Source organism: Juglans microcarpa x Juglans regia, chromosome 2S, assembly GCF_004785595.1.
Source record: "Juglans microcarpa x Juglans regia isolate MS1-56 chromosome 2S, Jm3101_v1.0, whole genome shotgun sequence".
Taxonomy (NCBI): Eukaryota; Viridiplantae; Streptophyta; class Magnoliopsida; order Fagales; family Juglandaceae; genus Juglans; species Juglans microcarpa x Juglans regia.
In genome coordinates, this window is record NC_054597.1 from 12,223,691 (window position 1) to 12,246,049 (window position 22,359).

General features: G+C 33.9%; 1 protein-coding gene across 1 annotated transcript; it reads left to right on the forward strand.

Annotated features, from left to right (window-relative positions):
• Window positions 1-18,678: 18,678 nt before the first annotated feature.
• LOC121252762 (membrane metalloprotease ARASP, chloroplastic) lies at window positions 18,679-20,495 on the forward strand. The gene has a single exon (XM_041152557.1). It carries the CDS (start codon window positions 18,803-18,805, stop codon window positions 20,168-20,170), a length of 1,368 nt encoding a protein of 455 aa, XP_041008491.1. The 5' UTR covers window positions 18,679-18,802; the 3' UTR covers window positions 20,171-20,495.
• Window positions 20,496-22,359: the final 1,864 nt, after the last annotated feature.

A 22,359-nucleotide genomic window follows, 5' to 3' on the forward strand; every position in this document is an offset into this window, starting at 1 on the left:
ACAAAGGAGGAAAGGAACCAGCTAATCCAGCTCCTCTTGGAGCACAAAGACATTTTTGCATGGAATCATCTAGATATGCCAAGAATAAGCAAAGAGGTTATAAAGCACCGACTGAACGTCAACCCGGACACAAGGCCTGTTAAGTAGAAGAAGAGGAATTTTAGCACTAAGAAGTACAAGGCGATAGTAAAAGAAGTGGATCGATTAATGGCGGCAGGATTTATCAGGGAAACTCAATACCCTGGCTGGTTGTCAAACATTGTGTTGGTAAAGAAGTCAAATGGCAAGTGGCAAATGTGTGTAGACTTCACGGACCTCAACAAAGTTTGCCCAAAAGATAGCTTCCCTCTCCCCTAGATAGATCTAATAATAGATGCCACGGCGGGTTACAAGGTGTTGAGTTTCATGGATGCCTACTCCGAATATAACCAAATCAAAATGGGTCATGCTGACCAGGATAAGATGGCCTTCATAACCGATCAAGACCTCTACTCTTACATGGTCATGCCTTTTGAGCTGAAAAATGTAGGAGCAACCTACCATGTTCAAGAATTAGATAGGTCAGAACATGGAAGTATATGTGGATGACCTTTTAGTGAAGAGCATGGAGTTTAGGCAGCACATAAAAGACCTAAAGGAAGCTTTTGGTGTGCTGGGGCAGTATAGGATGAAGTTCAACCCAACCAAGTGCGTGTTCGGGGCACAGTCAGGTAAGTTTTTGGGCTTCATGGTATTCGAGAGGGGCATCGAGGTGAATCCCAAAAAGCTCAAGGTGATCATCGAGATGAAGTCTCCCACGACACTTAATGAAGTCTAAAAACTGGCAAGGAGAAGAGGGTCCCTCAGCAGGTTCGTGTCCCACTCAACGAACAAATGCATGCCCTTTTTCCAAGTATTGAAGAAGGCTCAAGAATGGGATGCACAATGTGAGGAAGCATTTGCACAACTGAAAGAATACTTGACCCACCCACAGCTGCTTAGTCAAACCAAATAGGGAGAACCCTTGTCGTTGTATCTAGCTGCCACCCTAGATGCGGTTTCCGCTGCTCTAGTCAGAGATGAGGGCAAGGATCAAAGGCTGGTGTATTATGTCAACAAAGCCTTAAGAGGGACCGAGAAGAGATACCCAAAGATAGAGTTGATCGCCTTTGCACTTGTGACATTGGCACGATGATTACGCCCCTATTTTCAAGCCCACCCCATAAGGGTCATCACCTACACACCCTTATGGATCAAATATTGAATGGGATGCTAGGTAGACCCAAAATATAATTGACAAGTATTATCTATATATACAAAAATAAATTCACAGATTGACGTAATTTTATGTGATTTGTAGATCGTTACTTTACGATCTGTAAATTTATTTTTATATAATCTCTTTATAATTAAAATATTTCTCAATTTTTTTTTTCTTCGGTGTAACGTCGAAATTTCAAAAAAGTCTTATTTATAAAAATGGGGGCCACTTTTTGTATTTTCTTGTTGGTGGCATTTTCCTTCAAACTGATGGATATGGACTTTTCTTTTTTTGTTATTTTGGAATCGAGCTGTTGAAGTTGTGTTTTGGATGAAATGGGTAGATCATTGGATTAGCTGGACCAATTAGGTAGCTAGGGGCGTGATATTAGATATAGGTACTACCAAACCATATCGATCAAATAATTAAACCCTAATATAAGTCATGATCAATAAGTGGGTGAAGATTATGCGTCCTTCCTTATATTTTATTTGATTATCCAAATTTATTTCCCTTTTTTAGATCAGTATATGATTATCCTAATTTAATTCCCTTTTTTTCTAAATTTCTAAATTTTCTATTATCAATAGTTTAACTAATGCAATTAATGAATTTTCTAATCATTGCTTACTAATGTAATGTGATTGTACGGAACTTGGACATGATATGATCAATAATCTCTATTGTTATAATCAAATAGTTTGGGGCATGCAGTTGCTGGCCTCATGCGACAGAGCCATTTTCTTGGTACTGTTTGGTTGGGTACTTTTTTCTTGGGATGTTGAAGTTTGTCTACCTGTATTTGCTTAAGCTCCATAGCGAAAATTGTTAAGTAAAATCAGTCTCATGTTAACTCCAATTTCGAACATGTGTATTTCTGTTCATTCATTGTGAACAGTGGATCAAAAAAACACAACTAGCAAAAGGGATGCTTAGGGAATGAGTTGAGATGAGGAATTTGTGAATAATAATTAAGTATTTTGAGTTAAGATGTTTTACGAGATTTTGATAAATGAGAGAAAAAAATTAAATAAAAATATTATAAAGTTAAAATATTATTATAATATAATTTTTTTAACATTATTTTTATTTTGACATTTGAAAAAATTAAATTTTTTTATATTTTATTTAAAAATTTATGAAAATTATAATGATTACGTTGATTAGATAAAAAAATTAGAAATTAAAAATTAAAAAATGTTCTATGTTTACGAACAGATGTGAGGGAGTTTTGGATGTATCAGAACTTGATGAGACCAAGACATGGGTTTTAAAAGGTTTTCCAGAGCTGGGTCCAAGCAGACCAACGTTATTAGCCTTATTGGATGGTAATTGTACTTCAGCTTCTGGATTCAAACAAAACTTGGGCCTTTTGTCACACAGCTTCAGTATCCCAAGATTTCGTATTAATTCTGGCATGCTGAGATTTTGTCCAATTTCCAAGGTAAAATCGTATAAGTTTCGTTTGTATAATGAAAATATTTTATTTTATTTTATCTGATTATTATAATTTTTTTAAAATTTTTTATATAAAATTTAAATATCAATTCAATTTTTTTAAAATTTTAAAATAATAATAATATTAAAAAATAATATTCAAATAATATTTTATTAAAAATTTTTATTTTTATATCAATTTATCTCATTTCATCTTCATTTACTATTCAAACGGTACTTGAATTGAAAAGTATAGGACTACCAATTTTAAATAAAATTCATAGTTTAATCAGATATATTATATTCATCTAATATTTTTTAATTTTAGATAAAAATATTTTCCTGAACCGACTTATAAATGAATGGAAAGTGGAAACGTGTAATTTACAATGCAATTTTTGACAATATATATATATATATATGATTGTCGACACATGCAGCATTTATCGGTATCCAGCTCGTATCACGAGAATAGTCCTTGTTTTCGCCATTAGTTGGAGACCCTTTTGGATTGCGGTTGTTTTATCTGCTTGGAAAATGCGTCCCGCTTCCAGCTCCCGTTAGAAACTACCGCTTGTATCAGTGTTTTTTTATGTATATTTTTTTAATTTTTTTCTATATAGATTTTGTTAATAATTTTAAATATTTAAAAAAATTCATAATATTATTAAAAAATAATTTCTTAATTATGAAGTATTTTTTTTATTTTACTTCATAATTAAGAAAGTATTTTTTAATATTTTTTTACCTTCATTAAAAAATATTTTTTAATAATATTCTAAATTTATTTTATTTTTTTAAAATATATAAAAAATCTATATAATAAACAACTTTAAAAAAAACACTTGAAACAACAATCCTAGAACCTCAGCGGAGGCTGTAGCATTTTCCTGTCTGCTTTGCTTCCCTTTAGGCAGCAAATGTCAATGATGATTGATGTGTGAGGTCAAAAGCTCAGCCAATGAGAGAGCCTAGGGGCCGCATGCGGTTCAAGTGAAAAATACAAGTGATGGGTAACCAAATCCCCGGCCTCTATAACTATGTGACCTGCTTCTTCCCTATATATAAAGGGATCATTCTCTCTCTCTCTCTCTCTCTGCATTTCAGAGCTTTTTTGGGGAAGACGACGACGATGATGATGAGGCAATAATTAGAAGGTGCAGAGATGCATGGAAAGGTAAATGCTTTGAAACGAAGGTATTGGCGAGTCTCAATTTGAAGACATGGTTAAAAAGGATAGAAATTAGCCATGTGATTTTGATTGAGCCGCGCCAATATCTCTTTCAATTATTTTGCACCCTTTCTCCATTCCTCGACCAGCAACAACATTCTTAATTGGTATGTATGTACTACTCATAATCTCTTTCCAACATCTTACTCTTAGTACTCCATTTTCTATGTTCAGAAGAAGTTTGCAACTTGCAAGTGCATGTCTTACTTTTCACTTTTTTCTCCCGTTTTTTATAGAACCGTTTATATGAAAAAATTAATTTTTTAATAATATACTTCACTCTTTTTTTAAAAGTGTGTACAAACTTTTACACAACTCATAATTATATCTAATATTACTCTTTCCATATATATGCATATAGATTGAGAGTTTCATATCAGATGCATATGCATAAAGTTGAAGAGTAGTCCTATTTGCAGTGCCTATTCCAGCCTTTCCACCCCCTGATCAATTTGTAGAATTATTCCTTTTTTACAACCCATGCAATTGAGAGCAAATTACATGATATATAGCATCAACAAGCTTGGAGTCTTGGTGCATTAATAATGAAATCAAGAGTCACCCTACCAAATCAGAGTATCCTCAAATGACTCCAATAGAGTTCTAATCTCTTCCAAGATGGGGCGATCACAAGCCCGCTTCGAAGATAATTTTACTAATTAATTTCTCATTACGCATCATTTGCAATAAGCTTCAATATCATCCGCTTCAGATTATACAATACTGGTCTCATTTCTACATATTTAAGATTGATTTGGATAGTGAGATGAGATGAGATAAGATAAGATAATTTTAGATGAGTTAAATAAAATATTATTAAAATATTATTTTTTAATATTATCATTATTTCAAGATTTAAAAATTTTAAATTATTTATTATATTTTATATTAAAATTTAAAAAAATTATAATAATAAAGTGAAACCATTTCTAAATCTAGACAAGGCCTTACAATTCTTTTTATCACTTAAAATAAAGATAATCGATCTGAGAATCTGCCAGTCGGAAGAGGAAAGGAAGGGGGACAGAGATTGAGAGATGACATTATTTACTTCCCCTGCCACTACTTGTACCACTTTTTGTTAGGTTATCCAAATCAACGGACCCACATGAGTTAAGAAAATAAATTAATACCGACTTTATCATTCACTTCTGATAAACCCACAACAAATATCTCGAGTTTCTTAACTACTACAACGAATATGCTACCCGACACACATATCTCATCCACAGACACAAATATCTTAACTAATACACTAATAGTTATAGATAAATTATTATACACTAATCTAATATAGAGAAAAGCTTCAGCCAATTATATAAAAATAAATTAATAAATTAACATTATTTAATATTATACGTTAGATTATAAAATTATTTTTATTATAAATTAAAGTAAATCTTATAGATATAAAAGTTTGACTACAACTAGATGACTGAGTTGATAAGTTTGTATAGGATTATGTGACTAAAATAATAGAGTTTATCCTATCATTAAGTTGGTAATTTTAGATGAATTTAAATTATTTATTGACTTTATCTATAACAATATTAAGTTTATCTAAGAGGTATTAGAGGTTGTTTAGATAAATCATAAGTTGGAAAATCGAGTCTCAATGAATCTGCACTTATCTAGAGAAGAGGCTAATCTGAAATCTGTTACTACAGTAAGGAGTTATCGCGGGTGTCAGCATTTCGTCAATAGACGTCTTCGTAACAGATTGGTTTTAAGAATTACACACTAAATTATAAGTAGGAAAATCGTGTTCTAATGAGTCTGAAATTATCCAGTTGAATAAAATATATATCTGATAAGAAGACTCAGCACCAGGTGTCAATAGAATCGTTTTCCAGCAGAGTTTTCCTGTCAGTAGGTTCCTACTACACCTGAAAGTCCTAATAGACTAAGGCCGTCAGCAAAATCTTACTACAGCTCAAACTCCTATCAGATTTGTTCCGTCAGCAGAATCCTACTGCAATTGGAATTTGATTTTTAGATTGTTTATTTAAGGGATCCTATTGGTTAGGATATATAGAGATTCAGATCTAAATATTTTCTCGAGCACTTTACAATGCATATTTTGGTGAGAAAATTCCTTAGAGAATTTTCATATTGTTTCTCTCAAAGAGTGTGATCATGCTCCATGTTGGAGAATTGATTGGTCGAATTTCAGCCACTGGAGTTTTAGGAGAAAGGTCAATGTTCGAAGATCATCGGAGGTTCTAGTTGCTACTGCGGTAGAAGACAAATGAGTCATTTGTCTGGTCAAGTAAGAGTGTCAAATGACATAGGTTTCGTAATTGAGCTTTACTTGTAAATTGATTTTCAAATAATAAAATTGATTTTTTTAGGTTTGACTGTCCCGTAGGGTTTTACCTTTAAAGAGTTCTTTAAATGATTTTCCTTCGATTCCAATATTGTTATGCAATTTATTTACTTTATGTTATTACTTAATTATTAAATAATCGCATGATTAACGACTAACTAATTTGTTAAGTGAATTGGTAGATATTTCCGTTGTGTTACAGGGGTACTTGGGTAATTTCAATTGGCATCAGAGTATGGTTCACTCATTCAAGTGTGATCCGTTCCCCTGTTGACTATGTCGCTACATGTCCCGCCACACTTTGATGGTGAAAACTATGCATATTGGAAAGTTTATATGAGGGATTTTCTCAAATCTTTGGATAAACATGTGTGGTGTACAATTGAGCGAGGATGGACAAAACCCAAGACAACTATTGATGCTTGGACAAGAGATGAGATCACTAACTCTAATTAGAATAGCAAAGCACTTAATGCTATCTTCATGGCCGTATCTCCCGATGAATTTAAAAGAATCTCAATATGTAAGATTGCTAAAGAAGCATGAGATATTTTCGAGGTTACACATGAAGGCACAAGAATTGTAAAAAATTCAAAATTACAGTTGCTAATCTCTAAATTTGAGGAGATTAAAATGCTAGAAGATGGGACATTTAATGATTTTTATGCTAGACTTAATGATATTGTTAATTCCAGATTTAATCTCGACGAGAAGATGGATGATTCAAGAGTGGTAAGAAATATTTTTAAGGTCCTTGCCTGAAAGATTTCGCCCAAAAGTTACAGTCATAGAAGAAAGCAAGGATTTAGATGCAATCAAGGTTGGAGAACTAGTAGGTTCTCTACAAACATATGAGTCATCTCTTCCTCAAACAAGAAAAAGGTAAGTCCATTGCTTTTAAAAAAAGTAAAAGACGATCAAGATGATTTTTCTAATAAAAAAAATTTAAACGATGAGGATATAGATTTCATTGCAAAGAAATTCAGAAAATTCTTATCCAACAAGAAAGTTGGTGGAAAACAAAAACAAGGTAAGGAATTTCCTACAAAGAAAAAATATTCTGAAAAAGGGAATAAAGAAAAATATGAGCAAAAAGATAAAGTGAAGTGTTATGAATGTTCAGGTTATGATCATATAAGAATTGAATGTCCAAACTTTAAGAAAAATAAAGGAAAAGCACTGAATGTCACACTTAGTGATAGTTCAGAATATGAAACTTCAAGTTCATCATCTGATAATGAAAAATCTTTTGTGGCTTTTTCTACTGTTGTTAATGATTTTTCTGATATTGTACAAACAAAATCTGAAAGTGAATTTGATGATAGTGACTCAAATATAGCTATTGTTGATGTTGACCATGAGTTGAGTGTACATGAAACTTATAATGATTTATGTGAAGAAGTGATCAATTTGAAAAAACTCAACAAGAAGCTGTACAATAAACTCACAGTTGTGAAGAATAAAAAGAATAACCTTTATGAGGCACTGAAAAATTCTAAAGTTGAGATATCAAGATTGAAACCTCAAAAGGATGCACTAGATAAAGAATTGAAGAGTTCTCAAGAGTGCCAACAAAAAACTGCTACTCAGAAATTAGATGAGATGTTGAGTTATCAAAAATCTAGTTGTGATCGCACGAGTTTGGAGTACATGACTTCCCAAGGTATGGAACTTAAAGCCTCATTATCCGCTACCACTTCATCAAAATGTATCATTTTTATTAAAGGAATAGATGGTGTGAGTTTGTCAAATGCTCGACAAGCCGCTACATTAGTGGTGCATCCAAAGAAAGCCGTGTCTAAAACTCATGTTCCAAGAGCCTCACACGATAGATCAATGACAAAGAAGCTCAATCATGGTAAGTCCAAAGGTAAGTTTATTCTTACTTATCATCATTGTGGTATTCTTGGCCATATAAGGTCATATTGCTTTAACTTGAATAAAGTAAAGAAAAATGGAGATGAAAGAAAGTTAGAAAACAAGGGAAAGACTCTAGAAAATCAACTTGATGAGATAAGTCAACGAATCACCTTCATAACTCTAAGGCTTAGTGAACTAGCAGAATTTTGCCTTCACAATAAAGAAAAAATCATACAAAGTGGTGTTGATGAAAATAATAAGCCAAAATTTAAAGCAAAGTGGGTGGTCAAAAAAGATGTCGTGTCACATTAATTGATAGGACCACTTGTATGTTCTTGCATTCCTTGCATTTCATTTTATTAGTCTAGGACATGCATTTTATTTTTCTGTTTTTAATTTATGTTTATGTTTTCAGCTTTTAAATAAGACAAATAATAGAAAACCTCTTCTGGCTTGTTTCTAATTTTTTGGGAACTGCATGCCTAATATGTCAAAGTTTTGAGCACATGTGTTCTCACAAAATAAATTTTTTAACTTATGCATCTCTCTACTTTGTGTAGTTCACTTTGTACATACTAACCCTTTGGATCATCTTGACAAAGTTCATTTACAAAGCATTGTGAGAAACTTATGTGTATGCACCTTATAATTAAGTTCTATATTTATTATTGAGATGCTCACCATATAGGGGGTCCATGCCTTGAATTGACTAATACTAGTTGAACCTAGCTAGTACAATAATAAAGAGAGAGATCTTCCCTTGCCAAACACAAATAGTTGATCCATATAGAAAAAGTTAGTATTATATCATTGCGAAGAAAAACAAACACCATACACAAATCTATCTCTTAAGTCCTTATAGAAAGAATCTGGCTCAAATCATTGTGGAAAAAGATGAGCAACAAAATGGACATGAAATGAGTTGTGCAAACTAGTGTTTTGAGGAGATACTCATGTATCTAGGCCCTAGAATAAAGTTTGACTTTTGAGATAAGTGATAAACTCTTGAGAGTATCTATAAGAAAAATACTCATGAATAATATTATAAAAAATATATTGAAGAGAAAAAGAAATAAAAAGTTATTTTTTAAAATAAGTTTGCTCAGTCACACACTCACATGAACGTTGACATTGATGATTTTATGGGGTGTGAACATCCATGGTGATTGCTGCAAATAAAAAGGTGTACTCTATTGAATTTTTGTGAGTGACACTATGTTTGAACTAAGATGCATTTAGATATGTTACTTGCCTCATTGCTTATATATATATATAAATAAAAACTTTTGTTAATTTTTTTATTATTTATTTATTTTTGGTTTATATAAAATAAATATGAAAATATAAAATATATTGAGGTATCGGTCAGTGCTGGGATAATTCATATTGATTTTAAACTAATGTCCACCAAGTGTCTGTTTTTATGTCTCAACCAAGCTATTTCATTTATTTTACCATGATTTTATTTGCATTCATACTCATACATCAAGTGCATTTAATCCATGAAAAGTTGAGACACATAAGAGTTGTTCATCATATCTTTCTTAGTGTCTTCATCTCAGCTCACATAAGTGGTATTTATTATCTTATGAGTTTTGTCAGATTAATGACAAAAATGGAGAGATTTAAATGTGTTGTTGAGGGGGAGTTGAACGAGCTGAGGGAGAGTTGAAAGAATAAGTGAAGTAAGTGTATTGTTGAAAAGAGAGAGAGAGAGAGAGAGAGAGATTGAGGGGGAGCAGCAGAATATTGAGGGAGAGAACTAAGTACTGGACATGGTTATTGATGATGACTAGAACACTATTTTAGTAAGTTAAGATTACGTTTAACCTTTGATTTTGTTGAGACTAATTTCAAAGAGTATTCTATGTCATTTCTTTTTATTACTGTATTAAGATTTTCTTTTAGATCTTGGTCTGCTGGTTGTGTTTGTCTCAGGTACACTTTACATTCATCAAGTTGATTTTTTCATCAATCCGTCAAAGGGGGAGATTGTAGATGCAATATATTTCTCAAATTGATTTTGTCACCAATCCGCCAAAGGGGAAGGTTGTAGATATAAAAGTTTGGTTAGGACTAAGTGACTAAGCTGATAAATTTATATAGGATTAGGTCACTAAAATGATAGAATTTATCCTATCATTAAGTTGGTAATTTTGGGTGAATGTAAATTATTTATTGACTTTATCTATAACAATATTAAATTTATCTAAGAGGTATTAGAAGTTATTTAGATAAGTCATAAGTGAAAAAATTGAGTACCAAGGAATCTGCACTTATGTAGAGAAGAGGATGATCTGAAATCTATTACTACAATGAAGAGTTATCGCGGGTGTTAGCATTCCATCAAGATATGTCTTCATGACAGATTGGTTTTAAGAATTACAAACCAAATTATAAGTAGGAAAATCGAGTTTCAATGAGTCTGAAATTATCCAGTTGAATGAAATATATATTTGATAAGAAGACTCAGCGCCAGGTGTCAGCAGAATCGTTTTCCAACAGAGTTCTCATGTCAGCCGATTCCTACTATACCTGGAAGTCCTAACAGACTGAGCGCGTCAGCAGAATCCTACTGCAATTGAAATTGATTTTCAGATTGTTTATATAAGGGATCATATTGGTTAGGATCTGTAGATATTCAGATCTAGATTTTTTTAGAGCACTTTATAGTACATATTTTGGCGAGAAAAATCCTTAGAGAATTTTCATATTGTTTCTCTCAAAGAGTGTGATCATACTCCATGTTGGAGAATTGATTGGCCGAGTTTCAGCAACTGAAGTTCCAGGAGAAAAGTCAATGTTTGAAGATTGTCAGAAATTCTGGTTGCTATTGCGGTAAAAGACAAATGAGTCATTTGTTTGGTCAAGTAAGAATGTCAATTGACAAAGGTTGTAATTGAGCTTTACTTGTAAATTGATTTTCAAATAATAAAATTGACTTTTCTGGATTTGGCTGTCAGATAGGATTTTACCTTTAAAGAGTTCTTTAAAGGGTTTTCCTTCGATACTAATTTTGGTGTTATGCAATTTATTTACTTTACGTTATTACTTAATTATTAAATAATTGCATGATTAACGGCTAACTATTTGTTAAATGAATTAGTAGATATTTTCGCTACGTTACAGGGATACTTCGGTAATTTCAAATCTAACATATCATATAAAGTCGTATTAATTTGTGGGTTTAATTTTTTGCGATCTCTTTGTAGATGCATATGATACGTTAGATTTATTTTACAAAAAAAATAGTTTTATAATCTATTACACTACGTCAAGCCACGTCAGTGTATAGCTAAGTTTATTTTTATAGAATCTCTTTGTGGTTAAACCATTTCTCTTCATTTTATAGTAACTTTGTCCCCATTAGATTACTTACGAACCTCTTAATCAAAAGCCAACTTTCCAAATTACAACCCTTTAATTTGTTAATGGACGTTGCTACTTACCCCGCTCTTAAGTCCCATTGTGTTATTCCGCTTGACGTGGAAATGAATTTATTCATTTTAGGATGTTGCTACTCGCCCCGCTCTTAGGTCCCGTTGTGTTATCCTGCTTGACGTGGAAATGAATTTATTCATTTTAAAACACATGTTAGCAACGGTAACAGATCATTTTAAAATTTCTCATTTCGGGTTCCTCTGCACATCATCGCCCATCGCCTATTGCTCCTTCGACATTGACCCCGTGAGCCCTAGGTTCATCTCCGACGGAATCTCCGGACCACACCTCTATCTCCAACCTCATCTCTGAGCTCATCTCCGTCCTCATCTCTGTATCAACATTTTCTTCTTTTTTTTCCCCCTGACCCACCATTTCGCCCACCGAGACCCACCATTTCACCGTGTCCCCAGCCCTACCAGTTCGAGCCTCGCCATCTCGGCCATCTCTTCGACGGAATCTCCAGGGTAATTTTTTTCCCTGCTTGATACATCAATTTCTTTCCCCTGCCCTAGACGCCGAATCTAAAGAATGTAATTTTCTTTTTTTTTTGTTTTGTTTGGAATTTTTTTTTTTCTTATGAGCTATGTTGTTATGATTCTTGCTTATTATACTAAGGAAGGGAATGAAAATTGAATGTTGGAGACATGTGTGAAAAAAAGAATTGCAGTTAATATGTTTGTGAAAATGCTTGTGAGAAGTAAAAATGCTTGTGACTAGGAACAAGAGCCACAAATCCACTTGTTTTGAGACAAATAAATCAAATAAGACACTCTCCAGAATGGAAACCACTAAGAAAAAAAAATACATGCTTTAGATTCGACGTCTAGTGCAGGGGAAAGAAACTGATATATCGAGCAAGGGAAAAAAAATACCTTGGAGATTTCGTCCGAGAGATGGCCGAGATGGTGGGGCTGGGGACACGGCGAAATTATAGGTCTGGGCGGGCGAAATGGTGGGTTTGGGAGGAAAAAAAAAAAGGTTGATGCAGAGATGAGGATGAAGATGAGCTCGGAGATAGAATTATGATATGGAGATTTCGTCGGAGATGAACTACTCATGGGGTCGATGTCGAAGGAGCACGGGACTCGGGACTCTGGAGTTAACGTGCAGAGACTTTTCCACGGGAGAGATAACGTGCAGAGGCAGCGCGGGACGGGGGAGATTACATGTGTTTTAAAATGTGAATAAATTCATTTACACGTCAAGCGGGATAACTCAACAAGATCTAAGAGCGGGGCGAGTAGAGTTTTCCTTTGTTAATTAATTTGCTACCGTAGGGAAAAAATATTTCATCTAGGGTTCTTTAGCCACATCTCATTGCCAACCTCAATCTTATAATAAAATTCTGGATTTCTTTTTTGCACATCTTCGAAATAGTTACATAGAGCTACACCACCTCCAAACCCGAGGTGAAGTCTTTGTGCTTTTTCAATATAGTTTCGACACTCATTTTCCCCGAATGTTACATTCTCATAACCCCCTGCCTCAACAACCACAGACTTAAAATTTTTGGACAACCATATTCCTACCTCGTCATTTATTTCAAACTTCTTAGCGACACGAGCATCAACCTTCTTAAAGCATCTAAAATGTCTTGCCTTTCCCGGACTACAGGCGTGTGTGTAATCCAATATCACCTTAGATATAGTATATCCACCTTCAACATTTAATACCGCATTAATCCTAGCCTTACACCCTATCTTTACTGTTTGTCTTGATTTCATAACATTGGCAACCGTACTCTTTGATGTGCCTCCTCGTGCGCATGCCAAGCAAAACCATCTTACCGTCCTATCGTCATCCTGTCTAATATTCCTTTAGGATACTCCAAACTCCTTCTTCTTACCATACTTCATATAGTAAGCATGCACGTCTTCTGTAGATGAAAATTGCATTCCAACCGTAGGTTCTTCAATAGTTTCATCACCTCCAATCTCCTTATCAATTCCTACCTCATCACATTCATTATTTGAAAATTATGTCGGTATCCATTGCAACGTTTAAATTATCTACAAATATATAACATGTGAAACAAGGATATTAAAACAAAGCTTTAAGAAAGTAGTTGTAATACGAGAACTAGACTCTGTTTTACATTATGACATCTATTAAATATTTAGTGCTGCATGTCAAATGGAGAGACTATTCCATTTCACTGTAATTAATTTCACTTCTCACAAGTATTTTCACAAACATGTTAACTGCAATTCATTTTTTCACACATGTCTCCAACATTCAATTTTCATTCCCTTCCTTAGTACAATAAGCAAGAATCATAACAACATAGCTTATAAGAAAAAAAAAATTCAGACAAAAAAAAAAATTACATGCTTTAGATTTGGCATCTAGTACAGGGAAAAGAAACTGATGTATCGAGCAGGGAAAAAAAATACCTTGGAGATTCCGTCAGAGAGATGGCCGAGATGGTGGGGCTTGAACTGGTGGGGCTAGGGACACGACGAAATTGTGGGTCTCAGCGGGCGAAATGGTGGGTCTCGACAGGCGAAATGGTGGGTCTGGGAGGAAAAAAAAAGGGTTGATGCAGAGATGAGGACGAAGATGAGCTCGAAGATGGAGCTGTGGTCTAGAGATTCCGTCGGAGATGAGCCGCTCACAGGGTTGAAGTCGATGGAGCGCGGGACGCAGGAGATAACGTGCAGAGACTTTTCCACGAGAGAGATAACATGCAGAGGCAGTGCGGGACGCATGAGATTACGTGTGTTTTAAAATGTGAATAAATTCATTTCCACGTCAAGCGGGATAACTCAACGGGATCTAAGAGCGGTGCGAGTAGACTTTTCCTTTGATAATTAATTTGCTATCGTAGGGAAAAAATCTTCCATCTAGGGTTTACATGATTTGAAAGAAATGATATTAGTGCATTATCATATTTACTTATTAATTACTTTTAGATTCACAAAAAAAGAAAATAAAAAAAAAAATAGAATTCGCAAACTATGTGGTTGAATAAGATCATTAGTTAAACTATGACATGTCTTTGTGAACTAAGGTTGCATTTGATTGTTAAACTCAGTTAAATTAAGTTGAGATGATAGTTAAAAATTGAATTAAAAATTGTTATAATATTAATTTTTAATATTATTATTATTTTAAGATTTGAAAAAGTTAAATTATTTATTATATTTTGTGTTGAAATTTGAAAAAATTGTAATAATTAGATGAGTTAAAATGAGTTAGGATGAGTTTTGGATCCAATAAAAAAGAGAATTAAGTTACTTGTGTCTGTGTCACAATTAAATTAGGTTTGGATAATGAGTCATTCTAATAAAAAAGAGAAATGATATTTGCAGTTATAAGTACACAAGCGTCCCTTATTCTTTTTTTAAAAAGTAAATAAAATAAAACTCACATAAAAAAAATTAATTTTTTAATAATATGCCCCATTATTTTTCAAAAAAAATGTGCGACATTTGCACATGAATTCATAATTGTATTTAATATTATTCAATAATAAATAATGATATCAATACGCTTTGCACTTTTAGTTTTAGACTGCCACGAATTCTCAGTTTTTCCATTCAATTAATTATTAAAGTTTATACCTTTATCAATTTCAAACTATAAAAAAATGAACACTTCATACCCTTCTTTAAGATCCGACTTTTAAGATTGTAACGAGAATACGTGCAAAGTTTTAGTCTTTAGTAGTTTGAGGGTATTATGTAAGTCTTAGTAATCTAAGGGCCGGTTTGGATATAAAAAATATTTTATCATTTCATCTCATTATTATAATTTTTTTAAATTTTCATATAAAATATAATAAGCAATTCAACTTTTTCAAATTTCAAAACAATAATAATATTAAAAATAATATTTTAACAATATTTTATTTAATTTTCAATTTTTATCTAAATTCACTATCCAAACAGCACCTTAGAATGCTAGCATATAAATTCAAGATAGTTTGCCAGTGAGTAGTACAAATTTACCAAAATTTAAATATAATGGGAATTGGGATTTAAAAAAAAAATGAAAATCAACAAGTTCATTAGTATTTTTTAAAATTTCATCTCTGAATTTATTGAGAGAATTGAATCATGATTAGTACTGTTGTATTCGAGCCGGGTTCAAATGAGCTTAAGCTGTTTGAGCTAGGCTCATTTAGTAACTTAATAGGCTTGGATTCGACTCAATTATAAGAACATTGGCAATAGCCTAGTCATTGTCAAGTCTAAAATTTGACTAGAATTTTAAGTTTTGACTATAGTATTAATTTTTGATTAATTGAGTCCACATTAGACTAGCTATCTTAAAGTGAAAATAATAATATAATATTATATTTTTTAATTTTTTAATTTTATATTTTGCAAATACACTTCATATATTAATTAATAATTTATATTTTACTTCAAATTATTGTTTCCTCAACTTATTTCTTATGCAATGTGCCTAAAATTGCAAGTATAATCAAAAGGAAATCAAAAGACAAAAGGAATTGAGACAAAACTCTATTCTCATTCATAAGAAGGAATCAAAAATACAAATACAGACCTACTAAAATTCAGACCTTCTGATTTGTCTACTACACTAAAATTCAGACCTACTAAAAATACTAAGAAGGACACTATAACAGAAATTTATTTACAACCAACAAGCCAAAACTGAGTCCACAGTCCACAAGTAAATACCAACACATTCCTTTTAGGTACCAACACAGTCCATAGTCCAACATATATAAAATGAACATTAGTATTACGCAACACAGTCCACAAATAAATACAAACACATTCCACATACATAAAGGGGCAGCTAGATACCATAAAGTAGCATGGCACAACTATAAAGTGGTAGCTAAATCATGGAAATTGAAACAACTATAGTATGCATATGAATAATCTAATGGTCAGCTAAACAGCGATCTCAGTAATTGCAAGAAGAGGATTTGCAAACAAACCTGCTATAGTACTTGTTTTTCATGGCACAACTGTAGTACTTTTTTTCATCTGTATTTTCAAACAAACCAACCACAACTTACAGAAGATTTTCTTTACAAGAGTCAATTAGAAGATGAACAACTAACCAAACTTCTTCTTTACTAACTCAGTGAACTCTTCAACTAAACCAAATATGCATAATCTAGATCTTTAACATGAAACTTACGTGCATCAACAAGTAAATATTTGGAGAAATGTAGACAATGGAAAACTTTTTTGATTGGTTTTCGATCAATTGTTCAACTTTTTCAAGACAACGGAAAACAAAACAATAAAAGAAAAAACAAGGCTCAATAAAAGAATAAATTCCACATTGTATGAGTGTAAATCGAAACCCATGTAAGAAATCCATGTAAATCGAAACCCATGTGAAATCCATGTAAATCGAATCTCAAATTAGAAATCAGTTTGTAAGAAATACCCAAATGGTGATTTTGTTGTGAAAGATTTGGAGAGGAAATGTGCAGGTCTCTTGTGGGCTGGAAGACGATGGTGTGGACTCTTTGTGGGTAGGAATACGACGGCGTGGTTGATTTGTGGGCTGGAAGACGATGGCGCGGACAATCGACGAAGAGAAGAGAGCGTGGACGATTGAAGAAGACCCAAATGTCTCTGTGTTTCGCACATTTCGGGATGAAGAAAAAGAAAAACGAGGGAAATGAGATGAAGAAAGAGAAAGAACGAGGGAAAGAGAGAACGCAAATGAAATAATAAAAAATTCTTTTCAATGATGAACAGTACCTCGCCAAGTATGGAGAGGAGCTAAGATATACTGTAGCAGATATGTTAAACTTTCAGAATTTAGCTAGGTCATTGCAGATGTTTTTTCTCCTATTTGCTTTCAATTTAGACTTACATTGGCAAATGGCTAGTCCATTGCCAATGCTCTAAGCCAAGCCCAAAATCCTACTCAAATTCGGCTTGTTTAAATGAAACATGAGACTGACCTCGGCTCAACTCGGCTTGAGATGTTGGTTGTTTTTTGAATTGCAATTTTCTTAATATGAGTTTATTAATTATTAACAATACATATGAATATTAAATATGCTCATAAGTTATATAAGATATTACTAATAATACGATAAGTGATAACCATAGATAAGCATAAATACTATTATACAACTGTGTTTATATGTAAGCATATAAATTATTGTACAGCATTTGATAAAGTTATAGCTAATATCGTAACACATATAGCATACATACATACCATATGTATTCATCATAACTTTCGTAAGATATATATATATATATATATATATATATATATATATATATAGTATATGTAGTGGACGATATACACATAATATAATGTGTATATATATAGTTGTGCATATATGTATCAACATATACGAGTCGAATTGACCAATCGAGTCTAATTTTATACGAATTTTTATTATTTAATAATTGAGTCGACTTCAAACTTAAACAAGTCAAGTTCAAGCTTCTTGTCAAGTAGCCATGCATGTTCATTTACAACGCTAAGATTGATGATAATGAAACACCCATACCAACATACAAATAGACACTTTTTTTATTAAAAAAAAAAAAACATCTCTCATTTAAATAAGAGAAACCAAACAGGATTCTAAGTTAGAGAAACTAAATTTATGGTTTGGTCATATTTAATAGATCCTCATTGGGTAGAAGGATGTAAATTAAGGAGTGGTTTGGATTTAGAGATGAGTTGAGATAGTTTGTGAATAATAAAATAAAATATTTTTAAAATATTATTTTTAATATTATTATTATTTTAAAATTTGAAAAAATTAAATTGTTTATTATATTTTGTGTGAGAATTTATAAAAGTTGTTTTGGAATATAAAAAAATTGAATTGTTTATTATATTTTGTATAGGAATTTGAAAAAATTATAATAATGAAGATGAGATCAGTTGAGGTGGTTTGTGAATTCAAACGAGGCCTAAAAGACTTATAATTTTGGCACTACATTGTTCATTTTAATAATTTGAAGTATAGTATAATTTAATAAACGAGTAATAGTAAGGATGTAAAATTGATTTTATAACTATTTTGATAGATGTAAAAAAAATAAATAAAAGAAGAAAAATAGTAAAATAAGATGAGTTTTTTTTTTTTTTTTTTTTCTCTTAATTATTTAAGAAAAAGGTGGGAAAAAACACATCCAACTTGTGGAAAATAAGAGGGAGACGCACCATTGCTTTCCCGTCCACGAGTCACAGACCCAAATAACTATGTATTATCCATTCCATCTTTCTAGTTTCTATGCCGTCCACTCTTCTCCCATAGCCCAAAACGTCTCCCCCTTAATACCCCTTCCAAGAAACCATGGTTATAAACCTCTCCTCCTGTCCACCATGTTCTTCCTCTTCCCTCGTTAGATTAACAAATTCAAAGTCGCCTATCTCAGAATTTTCACTAAAGCCTAAAGCGCATTTTTCAAAATCTCCTTGTTCTTCTATATGCTATTCATTTTCTCCATCACAACTCGGTTTGAATTTCAACAACCAATTTTTCTTTGCAAAGAGTAGAAACCCCCTTGGCAAAAGATTTGATTTTAGGTCTTGGGCAATTCCTGGATTTGATTTTGGGAACTTTGAGAATGCTCAGTCTGTTTTGGAGGCAGCTGCAGTGTTAACAGCCATAATCATTGTTCATGAGAGTGGTCACTTCCTTGCTGCTTATCTCCAAGGAATCCATGTAAGTAAATTTGCTGTTGGGTTTGGTCCAATTTTAGCTAAATTCAATGCAAAAAATGTAGAATACTCTATTAGAGCTTTTCCTCTAGGGGGCTTTGTGGGGTTCCCTGATAATGATCCAGACAGTGACATTCCAGTTGATGATGAGAATTTGCTTAAGAATCGGCCCGTATTGGATAGGATTATTGTGATTTCAGCTGGTGTTGTTGCCAATATAATATTTGCATATGTGATCATCTTTATTCAAGTATCTTCAGTTGGTTTGCCTGTACGAGAGGCCTTTCCCGGGGTGCTTGTGCCCGAGGTTCAAGCCTTTTCGGCTGCTTCCCGAGACGGTTTGCTTCCAGGTGATGTGATACTTGCGATTAATGGAAAGGAGTTGCCAAAAATTGGGCCTGATGCAGTTTCTGAACTTGTTGATGTGATTAAGAAAAATCCTAAAAGAAATGTGTTGCTTAAGATTGAGAGGGGCCAGGAGGATTTTCAAATTGGGGTCACCCCAGAAAAGAATTTCGATGGAACTGGTAAAATTGGTGTTCAGTTATCACCAAATTTAAAGTTTTCAAAGGTTCTACCTAAGAATTTATTGGAGGCTTTTAATTATACTGGGAATGAATTTTGGGGCCTCTCATCCAATGTTTTGGAGGGTTTAAGACAGACTTTTCTAAACTTCTCCCAAACTGCAAGTAAGGTTTCAGGCCCCGTGGCTATTATTGCTGTTGGTGCTGAAGTAGCAAGGTCAAATATTGATGGGCTTTACCAATTTGCGGCGGTGCTTAATCTTAACCTTGCAGTAATAAACCTTCTTCCATTACCTGCTTTAGATGGGGGTTCCTTGGCTTTGGTCCTCCTAGAGGCAGCTAGGGGTGGGAGAAAGCTCCCTCTAGAAATAGAGCAGACAATTATGTCATCGGGGATTATGCTTGTTATACTCCTAGGGTTGTTCCTCGTTGTTCGGGACACACTTAACCTTGATTTCATCAAAGATTTGCTGTAAGTGCTTTCAAGGCCTCAGAAGGTTGAGGTTGGCTTGAGTTTGGAAAAATCTATGAAGCTGTTCTTTGATCACACTGGTTGCCAGTGATGACCACAGAGGAGACAAACTGTTATAATTGAGAATGCTTGGTATATTGTGGTTGCTTTTCCCAAAAACATTACAAGGATGGTACTCATGGCGTCTCGACTGTTCTTTTCATCCAATAGGAGATCCTTTCTATAGTCCTGTAAATAATTTTTTATTAACGATATTGGCGGCATAACATGTGTTTTGAACTTTAATATCTTGTGCCCTGCAAATCCTATGAAGATATTCAGTTACATTCTCTTCTGTTTGATGGTTGGTAATTGAGCTCTCTTGGGTGTCTCTTGTTGGAACTTGGAAAGTTCTTTGGATGATAGATATCTTCTGTTCCACTCCAACATTTTTTTTTTTTAATGAAATAGGACAGTACCTTCATTGCTTTCTTGATAGTCCTCACTTATGGCGGAGGAAAGTACTCCAACACTCCAATCAATATGTAGGTAGTAACTATTTTCTTCACACTTTTTTTTTATGATATTCTATCTCCTATTTATTTCCCATAGAGTTATTTCGCTTTTGTAAATGGATTTGATAATCTTCAATACATTAAAATTCATTAAGTAGAGAAGGCACAACCAGTTCTTCCTACCCTTTGCTCATATTATCATCGTATTTGTTGTTTCCTATACACCCTTCTTGGGCATTGATGTTTCCCGACCAAAAAGAAGAAAATTGATCGTTTAAGATTTGCTGCATTTTCATAATTTTATTTTTTATTATATACTATGACTTGGATTTATGAAGTCTGCAACTTCTAGCCCCAAATCATACACACAGTTCAAGTAAAGGAGTCGGATTATCCATCCTCCTCTCACTGGCAGATTGCTGTTCAGGAATAGCTCCAAATGTTGACTATTACATCTAAACTCTCAGACAATTGAAACTGCAGAGTATTGACTGAAAAACTAAATACCAAAATTAGGAGCTATTCATGACAGAAGCTTCGGAAAATGAGTTATATTTGATTTTAGTGGAAATTACGGTACTTTATTCCGAACTTCTACTGCTTTAGTAACGTGCGCCTTGTTGATGTCATGTTTCGCGAGCCTAAGCAACTCTATGCCAACAGTGTTATGATAGGTGTTATTTGGAGCCCTCGGCAGTGTTCCGGTACGGCTGTATGGAGGCTGTTCATACGTCCATGGCGGTGAATGAAAAATAAGTGCAGTAAAAGTAAAGAGAGATGGACATCAAGATTTAAGTGATTCCGCAACGGGCCTTCATCCACGGGAGTTTGGGGAAGGGAGTCTTCACTATAATATATCTATTTACAGTCATTCATGGTTCCTCATATCTCACTGTATAGAGAAGGTTGGAATTCTTCTTGTTGGAGATGCTATCTTCCTCGAGAGGCTGCTGAAGAAGATGATCTGATTGAGGGAGAGTTGAGTTGGCGTGAGTAGTTAAATCCTCATTGTTGTCGTCTGGGCATCCTCTTTTATATGTTGTCCGACCCTTTATTGCACATGCCAGCCTGCCATGAGGTGGCAGGTCACCCTTGCGTTAACTCTTTCCCTTCTCCCTCTGGCTCTTTGACACTTATAGGCTCTCATGTCTCTCTTGTCTCCCTTTTATCTCTAGTGGTGGTCTGGTTTCCGTGCGCACGACGTGATGCGCATGGGATGCACTGTTCACGACCCCTTAGTGGGGGCCGTGGCTTTGGAGGCAAAGACAGTCGGCGGTCCAGGTGGTGACTGCCAGCTGGTGACTGGGCTCGCAGCTTAGCGTCGCGAGCTCTGGGCGCACGAGAGGTCGTGCCCCGTGCACTGTGAGTGCACGTCCACTGTGCATGTATACATGGCATTGTGCACTTAAGTGCAAAGTGCCCACCCGAGTACTGTGCATGTGGTGTGCAGTGCTTGTGTGCCACTGTGTACTTATTCACCCTGTAAAGTCCGGGTAGTGTGACTTTTACGCAGTCAGTCTTTACTGGCGCTTAATCTTTGCACAATTTATTAGAATGAACTAAGTGCAATAGTGAGGAGCTTGGTTCTTTGCCTGGGCGTGGGAAGATTTACTTGCCCATTTTCTAACAACATTTTTTTTTTTTTTTTGTGAATGTAAAAATTCATAAAGCTAAGAATATTTATCTGGAGGAAGCTTTA